This window comes from Myxocyprinus asiaticus, chromosome 39 (genome assembly GCF_019703515.2).
Source record: "Myxocyprinus asiaticus isolate MX2 ecotype Aquarium Trade chromosome 39, UBuf_Myxa_2, whole genome shotgun sequence".
NCBI classification, from domain to species: domain Eukaryota; kingdom Metazoa; phylum Chordata; class Actinopteri; order Cypriniformes; family Catostomidae; genus Myxocyprinus; species Myxocyprinus asiaticus.
In genome coordinates this window covers 4,122,027-4,137,881 of record NC_059382.1, presented here as the reverse complement: position 1 = coordinate 4,137,881, position 15,855 = coordinate 4,122,027, and the positions used below count along the sequence as shown (strand labels likewise).

Here is a 15,855-nt window from a genome sequence, read left to right as displayed (position 1 = left end):
TTTGTCTATGAAAATTTTTGAATCTGAATCTAAAAATGAGAGAGAGAGAGAGACAGAAAGGGGCCTGTCTCCTGAGGAGTCCTGATTATAGATTTTCCTCCCATGACAAGTACGTTTCTATAGAGACCCGACTGAAGAATGGTGAGGGTGATCCCTTACAAAAGAAAGGAGCAGAAAGAAAGAGACATAAAGAAAGAGACAGAGAGAAGTCAGTAAAGAGTGTTACATTATTGGATTGGAACACAGATAATAATGCATCCTGTCTTACTCTCTCTCTCTCTGTCACAAATACAAACATTCCCACATGCAAAGTGATTCCTCCATTTAGCTGTTTCAGCTAGTGCACTCATGCCAAAGCCTGTACACACTGACCACAGCACTCTCTCTCTCTCTCTCTCTCTCTCTCTCTCTCTCTCTCTCTGTCTCTCTCTCACACACACACACACACACACACACACACACTGAGGCTATTCAGGCTATTCTGAAAAAGACTGATAAATCCAGTCTTACATAAGCAAGTCATGTGCAACTACTCAAACTATCACTCGTAGAGCACTTACGCCATTGCAAAGGCTAAACACAAGTTTATTCAGTTGCACTTTATTTTACAGTATGTGAACTTTCTGTATACTTACAGTAATATTAGGTAACTAAATGTACAGTACTTAATATGGGTTAAGGTTAGGGTTGGGGTTAGTACCTAGTAATTACTGTAGTTGTTGTAATTATAGAGTATGTATATGTAGAACAGTACTGTAAAATAAAGTGCCACCAATTATTCTATCAAAATGCTTTCAAGAAAAAAAAACTGCCATGGCTCATTTCAGCTGCTGACCTTTAGACATCCTATAATGTGCCTACCAATTTAATAAGAAGAAACTTAGAAACTTGGGGCCTTTTCCTGTTATGCCCAAAAACTGTGGTAATCATAGCCAAAGAAATCTTTGAGTCATCATGTTTTAAATGTAGCTTGAAAATGCTTCTCTCTAGAGGAGCTAGTACTCCTTTCCTCTTTTCATCCCTTTTTTTTTTTTTGTATCTAGTATATTGTTCTACTGTTGCTTTTTTTTTTTTTTTTTTATATAAATTGATACATCTTATTTTTATATTCTTGTGTTTTGCTTTTACTCTGTAAAGTGCCATTAAAGAGACATTCAGGGAACTTCAATTCCATCAACAGCATCTATGATATGTTGTCAATCACAATAGACAATAAGTTTGACTCACCTCTCAGTTTGTAAAAAAACTAATTAAAAACATGATTACAGTAATTAACTTACAACGGAAGCCTAGTAGGCAAGCACATTATAAATAAAGAAATATCACAGTTTTAAAAGTATAACCATAACGTTACATTAATATGTAGGCATGACACTGTATTTAACCAGAATTTTCCTTTTTATTACACATTCAGAGAGACTGTGTGCAGGATATCACTTTTCCAACCCAAATCTGGCACTCACTCTTTCCCTCAGATATGAGGGCCACTGTGGAAATGAAAGCTACAGGCCCTGCGTGCATCTCTGAGCATGACTGTACACATTTACAGTGTGCTTTAAAAAACAGCATGACATTTTCAGTTGGCCCTGGGATGCTGGCAAATCTGGATGTGTTACCTAACCTGACCTTTCAAAAACAGGAAGACGGCTTCCTAACAGTTATCATGCCTGAAGGAGTTCATGATGGGGAAATACAAACCTTTATTTCGATCTAAGATTGGTTTTATCTTAGAATGCCCAATTTCCACTATTTAGTAGGTCCTCGTGGTGGCGCGGTTACCCACCTCAATCCGGGTGGTGGAGGACAAGTCTCGGCTGCGTCCGCTTCTGAGACAGTCAATCCGGCATCTTTTCACATGGCTCACTGTGCATGACACCGCGGAGACTCCCAGCATGTAGAGGCTCATGCTACGCTCCGCGATCCACACGCAACTTACCACGCACCCCATTGAGAGCAAGAACCAATAATCGCGACCAGGAGGAGGTTACCCCATGTGACTATACCCTCCCTAGCAACCAGGCCAATTTGGTTGCTTAGGAGACCTGGCTGGAGTCACTCAGCACACTCTGGATTTGAACTCGCGACTCCAGGTGTGGTAGTCAGCGTCAATAGTCGCTGAGCTACCCAGGCCCCCTAAGATTGGTTTTGAACCTTGTTTCGCTTTATGTCTGAGGGAGGTTCATGTGTAGAAAAATCTCATTTGTGAGTTAAATATATAGGAATGCATTTAATAATGTTAATGAATAGAACCATATTGTACAGTAATAATAAAATAAAATATAACGTGTTAGAGTTTAAAATTTTGTACTTTTGAGGGAATAATGCCCCAAAATCCACATATGTGGACATCATGTTTGTCAGTACACTGACACGCGAAAAATGAATAAATTTTTTTAAGTGGCATATCAAACCAAACTACTCTTTACATCCAAACAGGTTACAATCAAAAAACTTAAAGATGTTTCTTTTCAGAGGCACTTTTGTTGTCTATTCACCCATAGTAGCGCTTAACGGAAATCAACGTCATACTGCTGTGTCACGTGACTTGGTGCGCTGTAAGTGAAACCCTTAAATGAGAGTCAAGGGTCTTGCGAACAGTATTCAGTCAGTTTAAATGAATTTAAATTATGCGTTGCGTATAGCAAAGCCAAAATACAATGTCCACACATGTGGATGCGGGGTTGAACAAAGTTAAAGGCAGAAATGTGAAGCTTATAATTTTATAAAAGCCCTTACATCAATTCTTCTGTTAAAACTTGTGTATTATTTGAGCTGCAAAGCTGTTTAAATCATTGTTTACCAGGATTACAGGGTTTACAGCATTAATTCGTCATGGCAGCGCAATTGTAAAATTAGTTATAACTTTACAGCAATAAGGCAAATATGCAATTTTATCATACACATTGTTTATGTCTTGTAGCTATGTTTTAATGTTTAAGGATTGGCCCCCATTCACTTCCATCGTGAGTGCCTCACTGAAACCCAGATTTATTTTTAATTTTTTTAAGAAAAGGAGGAACAAGTCAAAATTAATTTTTATGGTAATTATCATTATGCCACGAATGCTGTCGACTGAGCTTAACTTGAATTGAACACAGAATATTCCTTTTAGAACCCAGATTTTACATTGGACCAGTTTTCCCACTGTGATGGAAAAGGGAATTTGAAAATCGTGATTTCCTGCCTGGAAAAGTCATTTCGTTGGTTTCATGCTCTCAGCAGCCAATAATTCAATTCGTGAAACTGTGTTTAATTTAGTTTGGGTCACACTTTCTTTTTTGACCTTGAGTAATGTAGTTTCATTCATTGTTTTTGAAGATAAGTGCATTTCACGCAACTGGTCCATGTTGCCATCTGCCTAATTTGGCTAGCTTCTACCAAGTGACAGATGAATGAGTTTGATGACGTACAGCCTTTGATGTCAATAACAAAAATATATGGGAATCATTTTCTCCTCACTTTTAAGTTGGTTATTTGATTAATATTGCCATTGTAACTATACATATTTATTTACATAAAGTATTGTTTTTTCTTGCTTTCCACAAATTAGAACAGACCTGTGTCCCGTTTTTGGGTTGCAACCCAGCAGTTGAGAATCACTGATCTAAGAGCTGTATAGCGGCTTCATAGAAACAAACCATAAACCGCCGAGGGGCGAAGCGAGGAGATAGAGTTTGATGACTCGTCAATTAAAACAGTCCAAAATACTTGCGTCTTGAGTTTCATTGACGATTCCAAAATCCAGAGCGCAAACACTGATGAATTCCAAGACACAAGTATGATTATGAGTTTGTATGATGTAAACAATATCAAATGAAAGATGGTCAACAATAAATATATGATCCAAACTCACCCCCTCCCTCCATGTGAGCACATACCAGCACAGGTGTTTTAACCCCAAATTGTGATTGACACACATTGCCCCTTCTAGTCAGAGGACACCTGATATTTGAAGAGACATGAAACAATTAGCCTTAACATGGCTCCTACAAGCTTTCTAAGATTTGTTTGTCAGATAATGACATGTACAGATAGACTACTTTTCAGTTGTTTGATGGTTTCCTTTCAGTTAAACTTCTTGTGCTTTATTTTTATATTTCTTCTCTTTTCTCCTTAGGTCCCCCAGTGGGCTGGTTCCTCTCCTCGTTGCATCTCCTCGTCCATTTCTCCTCCTCCTCTGTACTCTAGAACCCTTTGAGGAGTGAGACCATGGCTCTGTTTTCCTCTCTACGCTCCCCTGTCCTCCTTCTGTCTCTCTTCCTCGTCCTTTCTCTGCCTCCATCCTGTTTCCCGGAGTCCCAGCGTGAAGAACCGTCTTTCCAGCCCTCCATCTTTCCAGATGTTTCTCCAGAGCCCTACAGTAATCTGACGGATAACGGCGATGGCGCTGTTATTAACAAGAAGTGCAGCGATCTGGTCGAGTGCAGACCTGGAATTATCCTGCCCGTATGGAAGCCCATTAATCCCAGTCTCGGAGAACAGATCGCCCGAGCCTTTGTGTACTTCCTCTCTCTCATGTACCTGTTTCTGGGAGTGTCCATCATCTCAGACAGATTCATGGCATCCATTGAGGTCATCACATCACAGGTGAGTTAAAGCTATGTACACGTCATTCCCACATCCTGTATGTCAAAATTCCTTATCCAGTTTGGAAATTTCTTATCTGATCATCTGAGTTAAAGTCACATTTAGTGCTTCTGGTAATTGATCTAAATAATTTAACAGATTCTTAAAACCGAAGGATGTTGTTGGGGTTTCTATGAAGAACAGTTTTTTTTTTTTTTTTTCAGTTACCTTCAGCCAGAAGGAAAAGTTCATGCATAAATCAATGTTCTTTTTATTATTGACTCTCATATCATTCCAAACTCACTTACTTGCTTTCATCACTTTTTTTTTTGTTGTTGTTGTTGTTGTTGTTTTGAAGAATCCTTACCAAACAAAACCAAAAAACACCAAAAACTTAGCCTATATATAACTGTTGTACTATATAATGTATTCGGTTATAAGAACATGATGTTGCAATGAATGTGCCATTTTTGAATCTGAAAACTGTAAATTGTGAGTTGAAGGTTTTTTTTTTTGGTCACTATGAATTTGTATGAAACTTGTATGATCATATGGAAAATAGCTTATTAAAGATTGTTCAGAATTTCTCCTTTTGTGTTTTACATAAATAACTGCATACAGGCTTAACATGACATGGAGGGAGTAAATAAGGATGGAATTATCTTTAAATTATTTATTTCTTTAAAAGCACAGCATTCACCTGAACTAGTAATTGCAGTTATTCAGTCTCTGAACGTTTAATGGGATGCAAATTCTTGCAGTGTGCTAGATGCTTTTTCCTTTCATTCTCTGTTAAAACAACTGACTCGTCAACACTTTTCGAGAAGAGATCGCCTACTCATCACCTCTGCTGACTCATTCGCCATAAACCTGTCGAAAGAGTAAAATTAGCCAAATCGCTTTAATAGAGGAGGCTAGTTTTCCTGTGCTCTTCAATCAATACCCAACTTTAGTTTTTGCACTTTTATTTTGCCACTTAGTTCAAATAGCTAAGTTACACAGCCAGAAATAACAACTCTAAAGGCTCAGTTTTATGAGTTGAATGTGAATTAGGGAGACATAGCTTTTAGTTATTAGCCTATGCTAACTTCAAAATACTACTATAATCTAAATCTGGCATGCAATTAAATGAAAAGTGTAAAACACAAGGCACACCTTAAGGAAAGTGTACTTTTTTTCTGGTCACAAAGTATATCAAGATTGAAAAAGTGCATTTCTTTTTACTGAATATTGATGGAGCAACATCATTTGTGTGAAAAGAAATAATAACCGAAGGTTGTTTTGATTAAAATTCATTTTTTAAAAAAGGTGGTGAGGGAGTAAAAGGACACTTTGGGTAAAAGGCTCCCACATATGGGGTAAAAGGCCCAAAGGGAGGTTATAGTGATATTGTGTAGATAGGGGCATTAATTATAGGGCTAACTTTTTCAACTTAGGCAAATAATTTATCATAAATAAATGATCTTAACAAATTTAAAATAATGCTTATTCAAAATAACCACTTCAGAACAGGGTTAACCATTTCCTGTTCATTTCAATCACATTTGGCATTTCATAACATTTAAAGTATTTGAAGAACAAATTAATCTCCACTGTAATTGGATCAGTCAATGTGAGCCCACTTTGAACATTCTTCATATTAAATTTTTTCCCCCACTTAATAAAAACAATGTGCTTTATTGGGGCCTTAGCCCCTGAACAGGGAGGCTTTTTACCCCAAATACTATCATTGAACAAATTGGTTTTAATCACCTTAAACAAAACTTGATAAATAAGTATTTTGCCTAAAAATAAATGTGATAATTTCAGGGATTCTCATTAGTTTCTGTATATAAATTTGCAGCATTTTAAAAACTATAAAATATTAGATCAAACATTATATGCAATGATCTCATGGATCAGGATGATTTTGTAGTGTATAGTGACAAACAGTTGTTAAGGAAAGTACTGTGGTGGTTTTTGTTGCTATTTCGTGTTATGGGAGAAAATAAAATCAAATATACCTTTTACCCCATGGGGGGGCTTTTAGCCCCGTTGTACCCTACTATTTATTAGCGCTGTTAATTTAATGGGTTAATTTCAATGTGATTATCTTATGAACAATAACACGTTAAAAAATTCACGCAATTAATCATGCCTCTGGAACATTGGGCCCTTGAGCAAGGCCCTTGACCCTATCTGCTCCAGGGGCGCCGTATCATGGCTGACCCTGCACTCTGACCCCAGCTTAGCTGGGATATGTGAAAAAAAGAATTTCACTGTATATGTGCAAATGTATAATGTGTGATAAAAAAATATATAGTTATTATATAACATAATAAGGGATTTTCCTACCTTCGGAGCAATTCATGCTTGAAGTACTGTACCACCTTCATTTTTTTAGGATTCTCAGTCAGCAGGGGGCAGTAAGCGCAACTGCAGCTGTACAGGTAACAAACCTCACTTAGCGGCAGCAAACACAGCTGGAAGGAGCGTAACGATTGCAGTGTTCTTGAGATGTGTTTTTCGAAATTTCTGACTACATTTATCTTGACACAATGCCCTAAAAACATTGTGTTTATGAAACAATGCTACCAAAGTGTACACAAACTCATCCTCATAAAAGCCCTCATAACAAAACAAATTAAATTGCTAAATGTATTGCTGCAGAATGTTGGCCAATGATAGGATTATGTTTAATGATATGGATATAATCAATATAAATGTATTGCCTTCTAAAGCCACATTTCGTAATGCCTAATCAACACTTTAGTTGTCTGCCACAATATTGTAATGTAAGTCATCACTCCAACACCTTATGTTTGAGTAATCATGCTAAATTGCTAATTTGGTACTAGAAAATCACTTGCCATTATATCAAACACAGTTGAAAGCTATTTGGTTCATTAAATGAAACTTAACATTGTCTTTGTGTTTGTTTTTGAGTTGCCACAGTATACAATAGACTGGCATGTCTTAAGGTCAATATTAGGTCAAAAATGGCAAAAAAAGAAACAGCTTTCTCTAGAAACTCGTCAGTCAATCATTGTTTTGAGGAATGAAGGCTATACAATGCTTGAAATTGCCAAAAAACTGAAGATTTCATACAAAGGTGTACACTACAGTCTTCAAAGACAAAGGACAACTGACTCTAACAAGGACAGAAAGAGATGTGGAAGACCAGATGTACAACTAAACAAGAGGATAAGTACATCAGAGTCTCTAGTTTGAGAAATAGACGCCTCACATGTCCTCAGCTGACAGCTTCATTGAATTCTACCCGCTCAACACCAGTTTCATGTACAACAGTAAAGAGAAGACTCAGGGGTGCAGGCCTTATGGAAGAATTGCAAAGAAAAAGCCACTTTTGAAACAGAAAATCATCCAAAAACAATTAAAAAACCTACGTTTTCGGTGAAGGAAAAAATGGCATTCTAGTGTGGATGAGAGGCGTAAACGTAGCGAAATCAATGCGTTTCCAAAATAAATTAGGGTGGATGTTGCCTCAGTTCTCAACAAACCTTTGGAATTCTGCTCCATTTACAAAGTCAATTTTATGCCCAACTGTGAGATCAGTGTCACACACCTTTCAACATGCATTAGCATTTTAAATACAGTATACTGCACTTTTGAGACGGATGCTAATTTAAGATGGCAGCCAGAGTCAATTGATTTAAGTCAGAATGGATTTTTGCTTTATCATGGCCAATGCTCCGTAACCAGGCTACTTGTTTACAGTATTTCACACAATAGACTGTGCTAAAAATATTGCATTTTAGGAGTTATTGGAGTAAGATATATTGTCATGTTCACATTTATGATAATGAGATAATTGCTTCATCTGGACTAAAAGCCAGGGGCAATATTCTTAACCCCTGGTAGAAATCTAAAAAACATTAATTTATTATGCAATAGCACTGCATTTTGTGAAATGTGTTCAAAAAGTTAAAATAAAGAAAAACATATTAAGTAGGTGATAAAATACAGACAAGAAAATATTACTGAGAGTTATTTTTTGTAGTTGTTGTATAATGTACATGGTACTGTACAGTAATGATTGTGTATAGCTGCTAATGCACAACAATTTCCCACATTAATAAAAATATCCATTTACACACACAAAAGTGTTGTAATGTTCTTAATAGGGCAACACGCTTCTGAACTAGTTAAAGCCAGTGTCTCTTTCTCTCGCATGTGAGTAAATCACCCTGTGGCAGGGCGGAGGGCGGGGCCGGGTCCTGATTCTGCACACCCGGCCCATAATTAGGCTGATGAAGCCCGAGAGGGATAAAGGTGACTGGAGACAGCAGTGCGACAGACGTTACGGGCAGCTGCCCGACACCTGTGTGTGTGTCTTTTGGTTCAGTTTCTCATTAAAATATTATTTATATCATCAAGCCGGTTCTCGCCGCCTCCTTTCCATTGAGCTGTGTTACACACCCTTTCGTCCTTGGCAAGATCAAAGCCAAGCACTTTGAGTCTACCTCATTAATCAAAGCGCCCCTTAGAAAGTATCCTCATACACCCTTGTCAAAACATGAGGACACCTCTGCAGGGTCATGAAAACACGGCCAGTGTAAAAACAGCATCAGAGACAGACCAAAATAGTCTTGAGATGTTAGTGGAGGATGGACACATAGAAGTGTTATGGATACTGGTATGTGTGACCTGACTCTGGCTGCTTTTACACTAAGCCTTATGCATTGAAATAAAAGTGAAGAATCAGATATGATCGTTACATGTTGGATTTCAAATCACATTTTTAAGTTGGCCAAATACGATGCCAAAATAGTCTGATCTCGTAAGTGTTTTTGCTGTTTACATGCATGAAACCAGATCCAATCTACAGCAGAAAGAATATTGGAGTAGGTTGGACAGTAGTTATGGTTGTGGAATTGGTCAAAGTGTTCCTGTAAAGTCATAAAGGAGAAAATGAAAAAATTGGAAGGTTGTAGAAACAACAGCATTGATAGGATGTGTCCTCTCTTCATGGGCCATCTCATCCATGCATGCTGAGACTGCCTTAGAAACATCATCAGGAACGGTAGTCAGTCTTGCAAATTATTAAAGGAGCATGTTTCCAGTGCTGTGGTTGTGCTGGATCAGAGGCTGCAGAACATCATAGTTCAGCACGACACACTTTAGAGCCTCTGGCCAAACCAAGCAGAAAAATTAGAGTTGAAGTCTCTTTATCGCTGAGGAAACTACTGAACTGTGACAGTTTGAAGCGTGAGTGACTCTAGGTGCAATGAAAAACAAACAGCTCTAACAGTAAAAATACAATGCCAGAGTTACAGTCTCTGACAGCATATCCATGTTTTCAGGATCATTATTTATTTGGGAGTGAGTATGATGGTTGTCTGTGCTGCAGGCCTTTTGTTTCTACACTGAACAACATTGTGATGCAACGAGACTGGAACCAAGGATTTCTTGTCTGGAACAGAGAAAAAACAGGGGCAATTTCACTTCTCCATGGCTGTCAGTTTTTTTTTTAGGGCTCTTGATTTGATTTGATTTGATATGATTCCAGTTTCACATACACACAATATTATTTTTGGAACTGTTTTAATTTTTGAAATTTTTATTAAAATTTAAATATTGTAACGTATAAAAATAGAGTTATTAATGTTATTCTGTTAATGTTAAATTCATGTTCTCATGTCTTTTTTAGAAGGCCTGTGATTGGTTCTTGATTGCCCGGGAATAACACGTAACTGATTTATTTTTCGATAATTTGTATTGTTCTAATCTCGAGTTTCACTGCCCGTTTATTTGTTGTTGTTGTCAAATACAAGTCATAACCGGCATCTTTGTCTGTTGATTTTGTACATAAGGGATATAATAATGTCATTTAAATTAAAAAAATAACTGTGTTGCAAATGTGAATCTTTTATCTACAGTTGTCATATGAACAACAAGCGTAATTACTGAAGTTTCACAAACCTTTAAGTACCTTTGTGTTCAGTTAGTGAGTCAGATTCAGTGAAGAATTCTTCAGACCGATAATTTGGGAGTTGATGAATCGTTTTGGAGTGATTCTTTCAAAGAATCAGTTCGTTGGAGTCATTTGTTCGGACTATGCTAATCTTGGGATTTTGAGAATCTAAATAGAATCACTCGAAGGATCGTGATTCATTTGAAAAATCAATTTTTTTTCCAGCTCTAGTTGTTATTGGCTAAGAGTTTGTTTTTGTGGAGCAATTTAGCCTAGAACTGGGCTGAAAAGGATTTCCAGTGAAGAATGGCCTCTAAAAGTGTGGTATAGCTCAAACACAGGATTAGACTGTTTTTTTGGAGGATTGGTTTTACAGCTCTTCTGAGATCAAAACTTCAGTGGTTGTTGTACGTAGCTGTAGTAGTATCATGTTTTGAATCACTCCTTGGTCTCTTTCCTCTCAGGTAATAAAATCATTTCAACTTGAATCAATATTTCATGTCCATTTACTTGTGTATTGATTTGGTAGGTAGCCATTTAATAAGTGGGATAATGCACAGTCAGCCAGAGAGTATCACAAAATAAGGTTCAGCCGAAACCCTGGCAGAGCTTCTTTTTTTTGTTTTGCTATAATAACCAGCTGACTGTATATATTAGGAACATCAGTCCTTATATATATAATTTACTCTCTGTTCACGCAGGAAAAAGAGGTGACCATCACCATGCCCAACGGAGAAACGTCAGTGGCCACTGTTAGAATCTGGAATGAAACCGTGTCCAACTTGACCCTGATGGCACTTGGGTCATCTGCCCCTGAAATTCTCCTGTCAGTCATCGAGGTGGGTGAGCCGTTAAAATGACAAATGTACTACATTAACACCCTTTTGTAACCATTAACTGCATAACCACTAATTACACTCACCAGATGGCTAAACCCTCATTAGTGTGGTCTGAGGTTTTTACTATTTCATTACCAAGGTTACCATTTGTACTTTAATTTAAGCAGTGTATTGGGCATATCAAAGTATAATCTATTAATAATTTAAAGACTCCATGAATTAAAAAAAAAAAAAAAAAAAAGAGTTTTGTCACTTTTAGTCCAAAGCCATTTATTTAAAATTAATTAGCAAGAAAAGTCCAATCAATGGTCAAAATTGTTGTTTATTTAATAAAATGAGTAACAGTTTGATTTGAAAAGCATAGTTGGCTTATTTGTTACCCATATGGCCTTGAATGGTACACATGCCCACTCTTTTTCACATTTACATTTACAATAAAATGTAACTTAGGTTATGTTTAAACTGTTTAAATAAGAGAGTAATATTTTATTTAATACCCACTTTTGTGGAATACTACACAGTAAAAAAAAGTGTGTTTATCAAACTATTTCATGAGGTCTTTGAACCGATTACTGACCCATCATGTTGTGCGTATAAATTGTTCAGAGATGGTGAGATGCATGCCGTGTATCATTTGGCCTGTAGACCGCTGCTTCAGCTAATAAGGGTCCAGATAATATTTATTAATAAGGGTAAGAGACAGAACAGTCCTCGTTTGCTGTCCACTGCATGAAAACAACATGTCCTCTGTCATCAGATCTGTGTGAATTTCCCTGTGGGATATGATCACCGCTGTCTTAGCAAACATTTAGCATGGCACGGCAGCGCTAGCTGAGCTTTATTGGCTAATATTTGTCACACTACATTACAATCTGATATATTTAGACATCCGTCAGGCCACGGTGTTCAACTCAAGGGTTTAACGTGCAATGCAGGAATATTGTTGTGTTTTCTATGCATACAACATCACAAAACACCATTCATCTTGGGAAAATTGCATCTTTAAGAGGAGGAAGCAGGCCGGAGATTCAGTCAGGCCGAATATTTGGAAGATTTTGGTCTCAGATGTGTGAAATATCACTGCAAACTCAGTTTGAGAGGAGGTGCGGAGTGAATTATCTGTCAACAACAGACAGACCCCATAGGCCAGCTGCTCTATACCTGCTGGTGAAGATATAGAAATATAGCAGCCATATGTGTTGATAACGGACACCTGTGTGCTTTCTATTTCATTCTGTAGCTTTATCTTACCCAAGGACATTCATTTATATTTTTAGAAAGTGCATTGAATGTGACATCTTGTCCATGCATTGAATGGGAATAGCACATATCATCTTATCACCTGTCATCTTATTAAGGATCCAAGCACTGAAGGTGCTGGAACTCTATTATATTTGTACTGATCCTAATCATCTTCTTCTTCTTCTGCTGCTGCCACCCTAAAAGTGTCTGGGCATCAAACACCGTTAGTTGTAGAGACTCCAAACTTGCCAGGGTGGTCCCAAATCTCAGCTGCTACTCAGGCGTCCACACACACCCATACAACCCTAGGTGGAGCTATAATAAGATCAATAACTTATTTTCGCCAATAACTCCGGAAACTTATGGGCTAGAATAAAAATAATTTTCAAACTCCTCCTAGGCCATTTGTCTGATTCACTGGAAATTTCATATACATCATCTACTCTCCTGACAAAAAGTTATCAAAAGAATTAATTCGTCAAAGCACTTCAGAGTTACAAGCCAATAAAATGGTTGGACGTGGCCCATATTCACTTATCAACCTACAACTGTACATCTTCTAAACACAAAGTCCAAACTTAATGAAACTTGTGCACACCAAACTTCAGCCAATTCTGCCCATACATTGAGTTAGAACTACAGAATAGTCTCAATTCTGCACCTATTTCGTCAAGAAAGTTGGAACTTGGCATGCATCTTTTTTGGTGCAAGTGCTATCATATCCTAATGTTGGTTGGAAAATCAACAAAAATGGCCACCAGAAGCCAATCAAATTTCAGCAGCTAATAACTTAAATTGTGAATGGCTGATCATTATGAAATTGGGCAATGTGCAGGGTGTCTAGATAAGGATGTGTAACAAATTTTGAGAGAATCGGCCAAAAGCTGACACTTTAATAATTATTTATCTCTTGAACCCTAAGGGCTAGAATAAAAATTGTAATTTCCTTCTGAATGCTTTAGTGCCCCCAAATCAGTTGGTCATGTGGATTTCTATTTCAACCAGAAAATTTTTCTACCATTCGTCCTAGGCTATTTGTTTGATTTACATGAAATGTGGTATGTATTATCTAGAGGTTCAAAAAGTTATCAAAAGCAATTTGATTCATTTGATCATATATGTTTGGGCCAATATGTTTATGGATGTGTCCCATATTGACTAATTAGTCTGTATCTTGTGAGCACAATATCTAAACTTAACAAAACTTAGTGCACATGGACAACAGAACAAGTTAATGGCACATGCTAGGTGGCGCTATATCTGAAAAAAATTCAAATTGTGTAATTGTGATCAAAGCAGATCAAATTCGGATGTGTTCTGTCTTATTTTATTCCTGGATGTGTGAAGCATATCCCCTTGGATAACCCCTTTAACACTGCTAGTGTGTGTGTGTGTGTGTGTGTGTGTGTGTGTGTGTGTGTGTGTGTGTGTGTGTGTGTGTGTGTGTGTGTGTGTGTGTGTGTGTGTGTGTGGGTGGGTGGGTGGTTTACGAGGAAATTCTTTTAGGTTGCAAACTGGTAATTACAAGGGTATTATGCTATAAATATGGTTTATGAGGACATTTCTAGTGTCCCCATAATTCAAATCGCTTAAAAAACATACTAAATGATGTTTTATTGAAAAAGTAAAAATGCAGAAAGTTTTTGGTGAGTGTTAGGTTTAGGGTTAGGGTTAGGGGATAGAATCTATAGTTGGTACAATATAAAAATCATTATGTCTATGGAGAGTCCTCACAATGATAGCTGCACCAACATATGTGTGTGTGTGTGTGTGTGTGTGTGTGTGTGCGTTTTGTATGTCTCAGGTATGTGGTCATGGATTTGAGTCTGGTGAGCTTGGTCCAGGCACCATTGTAGGCAGTGCTGCCTTTAATATGTTCATGATCATTGGGATCTGTGTGTGGGTGATTCCTGATGGCGAGGTGAGGAAGATCAAACATCTCAGAGTCTTCTTCATCACTTCCTTCTGGAGTATCTTCGCTTATATCTGGCTCTACCTGATCCTCTCCGTCATCTCACCGGGAATCGTGGAGGTGTGTATGATTTGGTTTTTGTGTTTATGAGTGAATCTCATAATACATGATACGTCCAGGTAATCCAGGCGAATTATCTTTTTTCTATTGATTTGAGTGAAATTTGACTTGGGCATTACTGTATGAGATTCACCATTATTTACAAGTCAACGTGTGTGTGTATTTTTAAAGCACTGTTTACTAAGTCACACGAAATGATAAATATTGTTTATGCTCTGGTACTTCTCACCACAAAACCATATTTAGTCATTTGTTTATAGTAAAGTGAGTTGTTACTGCACGTCGTTCGTCTCTGTCTCTTATAGTTTTATGTAGCTATAAGTGGCCCTTCACTCTGTAGATTTATTAGTGCAATGGTTACATCGATGTGTGTGTGTTGTAGGTATGGGAAGCACTGGTTACTCTCTGTTATTTCCCTATCTGTGTGATTCTGGCTTGGATCGCCGACCGCCGTCTCCTCTTCTACAAGTACATGTCCAAGCGCTACCGTGCCGACAAAAGAACGGGGGTTGTTGTGGAGACAGAGGGGGAGATGACTCCTAAAAGTATGGAGATGTTGATGGATGGGAAGTTTCCACTGAGGGGTGGAGCTGTAGAATTCAGTATGCAGGAAAATTGCCAGGATGGTACCAGCAACACAACAGGTGCCATGACAACTCTACCCAACTCCAACAGCATCGTTTACATGGACGGTGCCAAAGACCAAGACGAGAGTCGTAAAGAAGTGAGGAAAGAGACACACACTTTCTTTTAAATACAAACATTTATACTCAGTTCCATTCCAAGGCCGCATGACTTTCTTTCTTCCATGGAACACAAAAGGAGGTATGAGGCACAATCTCCAATCTACTGCTTTCCATACAGTGAAAGTAGACAGTGGCTGCCGAGCTCCAAACAGACAAAATAGTTCCATAAATGTAATCCAGACAATTTATATAGCTTTAGTCCAAGTCTTCTGAAGTCATACAATAGCTTTGCGTAAGGAACAGATTGAAATTGAGTCATTATTCGTCCAAAATCTTTTTTATAACCCTAACCCTAGCCCTAACCCTAAACTCTCAAATGTCATTCACACTTGTGCACATTCAAACATGGAATGTTGCGGTCACGAGACACCAATTACATGCATCTTCATTGATGTCAAACCTACCGCAATACGTTTTGAAGTGCCAAGTTTGAATATGCACAAGTGGGAATGAGATTTGAGAACTACGGTAATTTTCAGCGAATAACATACATTTTGAACATTTTGGAAGACAGGA

At 37.7% G+C, this 15,855-nt stretch overlaps 1 protein-coding gene across 2 annotated transcripts in view; it reads left to right on the top strand.

Moving 5' to 3' along the window:
• The window catches only part of LOC127429883 (sodium/calcium exchanger 2-like), a 109,877-nt gene that overhangs the window by 73,376 nt on the left and 20,646 nt on the right, over window positions 1–15,855 (top strand). For both annotated transcript variants that reach the window (XM_051679216.1, XM_051679215.1), the window contains exons 2-5: window positions 4,118–4,587; window positions 11,182–11,319; window positions 14,366–14,593; window positions 14,976–15,317. In XM_051679216.1, the coding sequence (XP_051535176.1) occupies window positions 4,210–4,587; window positions 11,182–11,319; window positions 14,366–14,593; window positions 14,976–15,317 (1,086 nt within the window). In that variant the 5' untranslated portion in view covers window positions 4,118–4,209. The remainder of the gene's footprint in view (window positions 1–4,117; window positions 4,588–11,181; window positions 11,320–14,365; window positions 14,594–14,975; window positions 15,318–15,855) is intronic.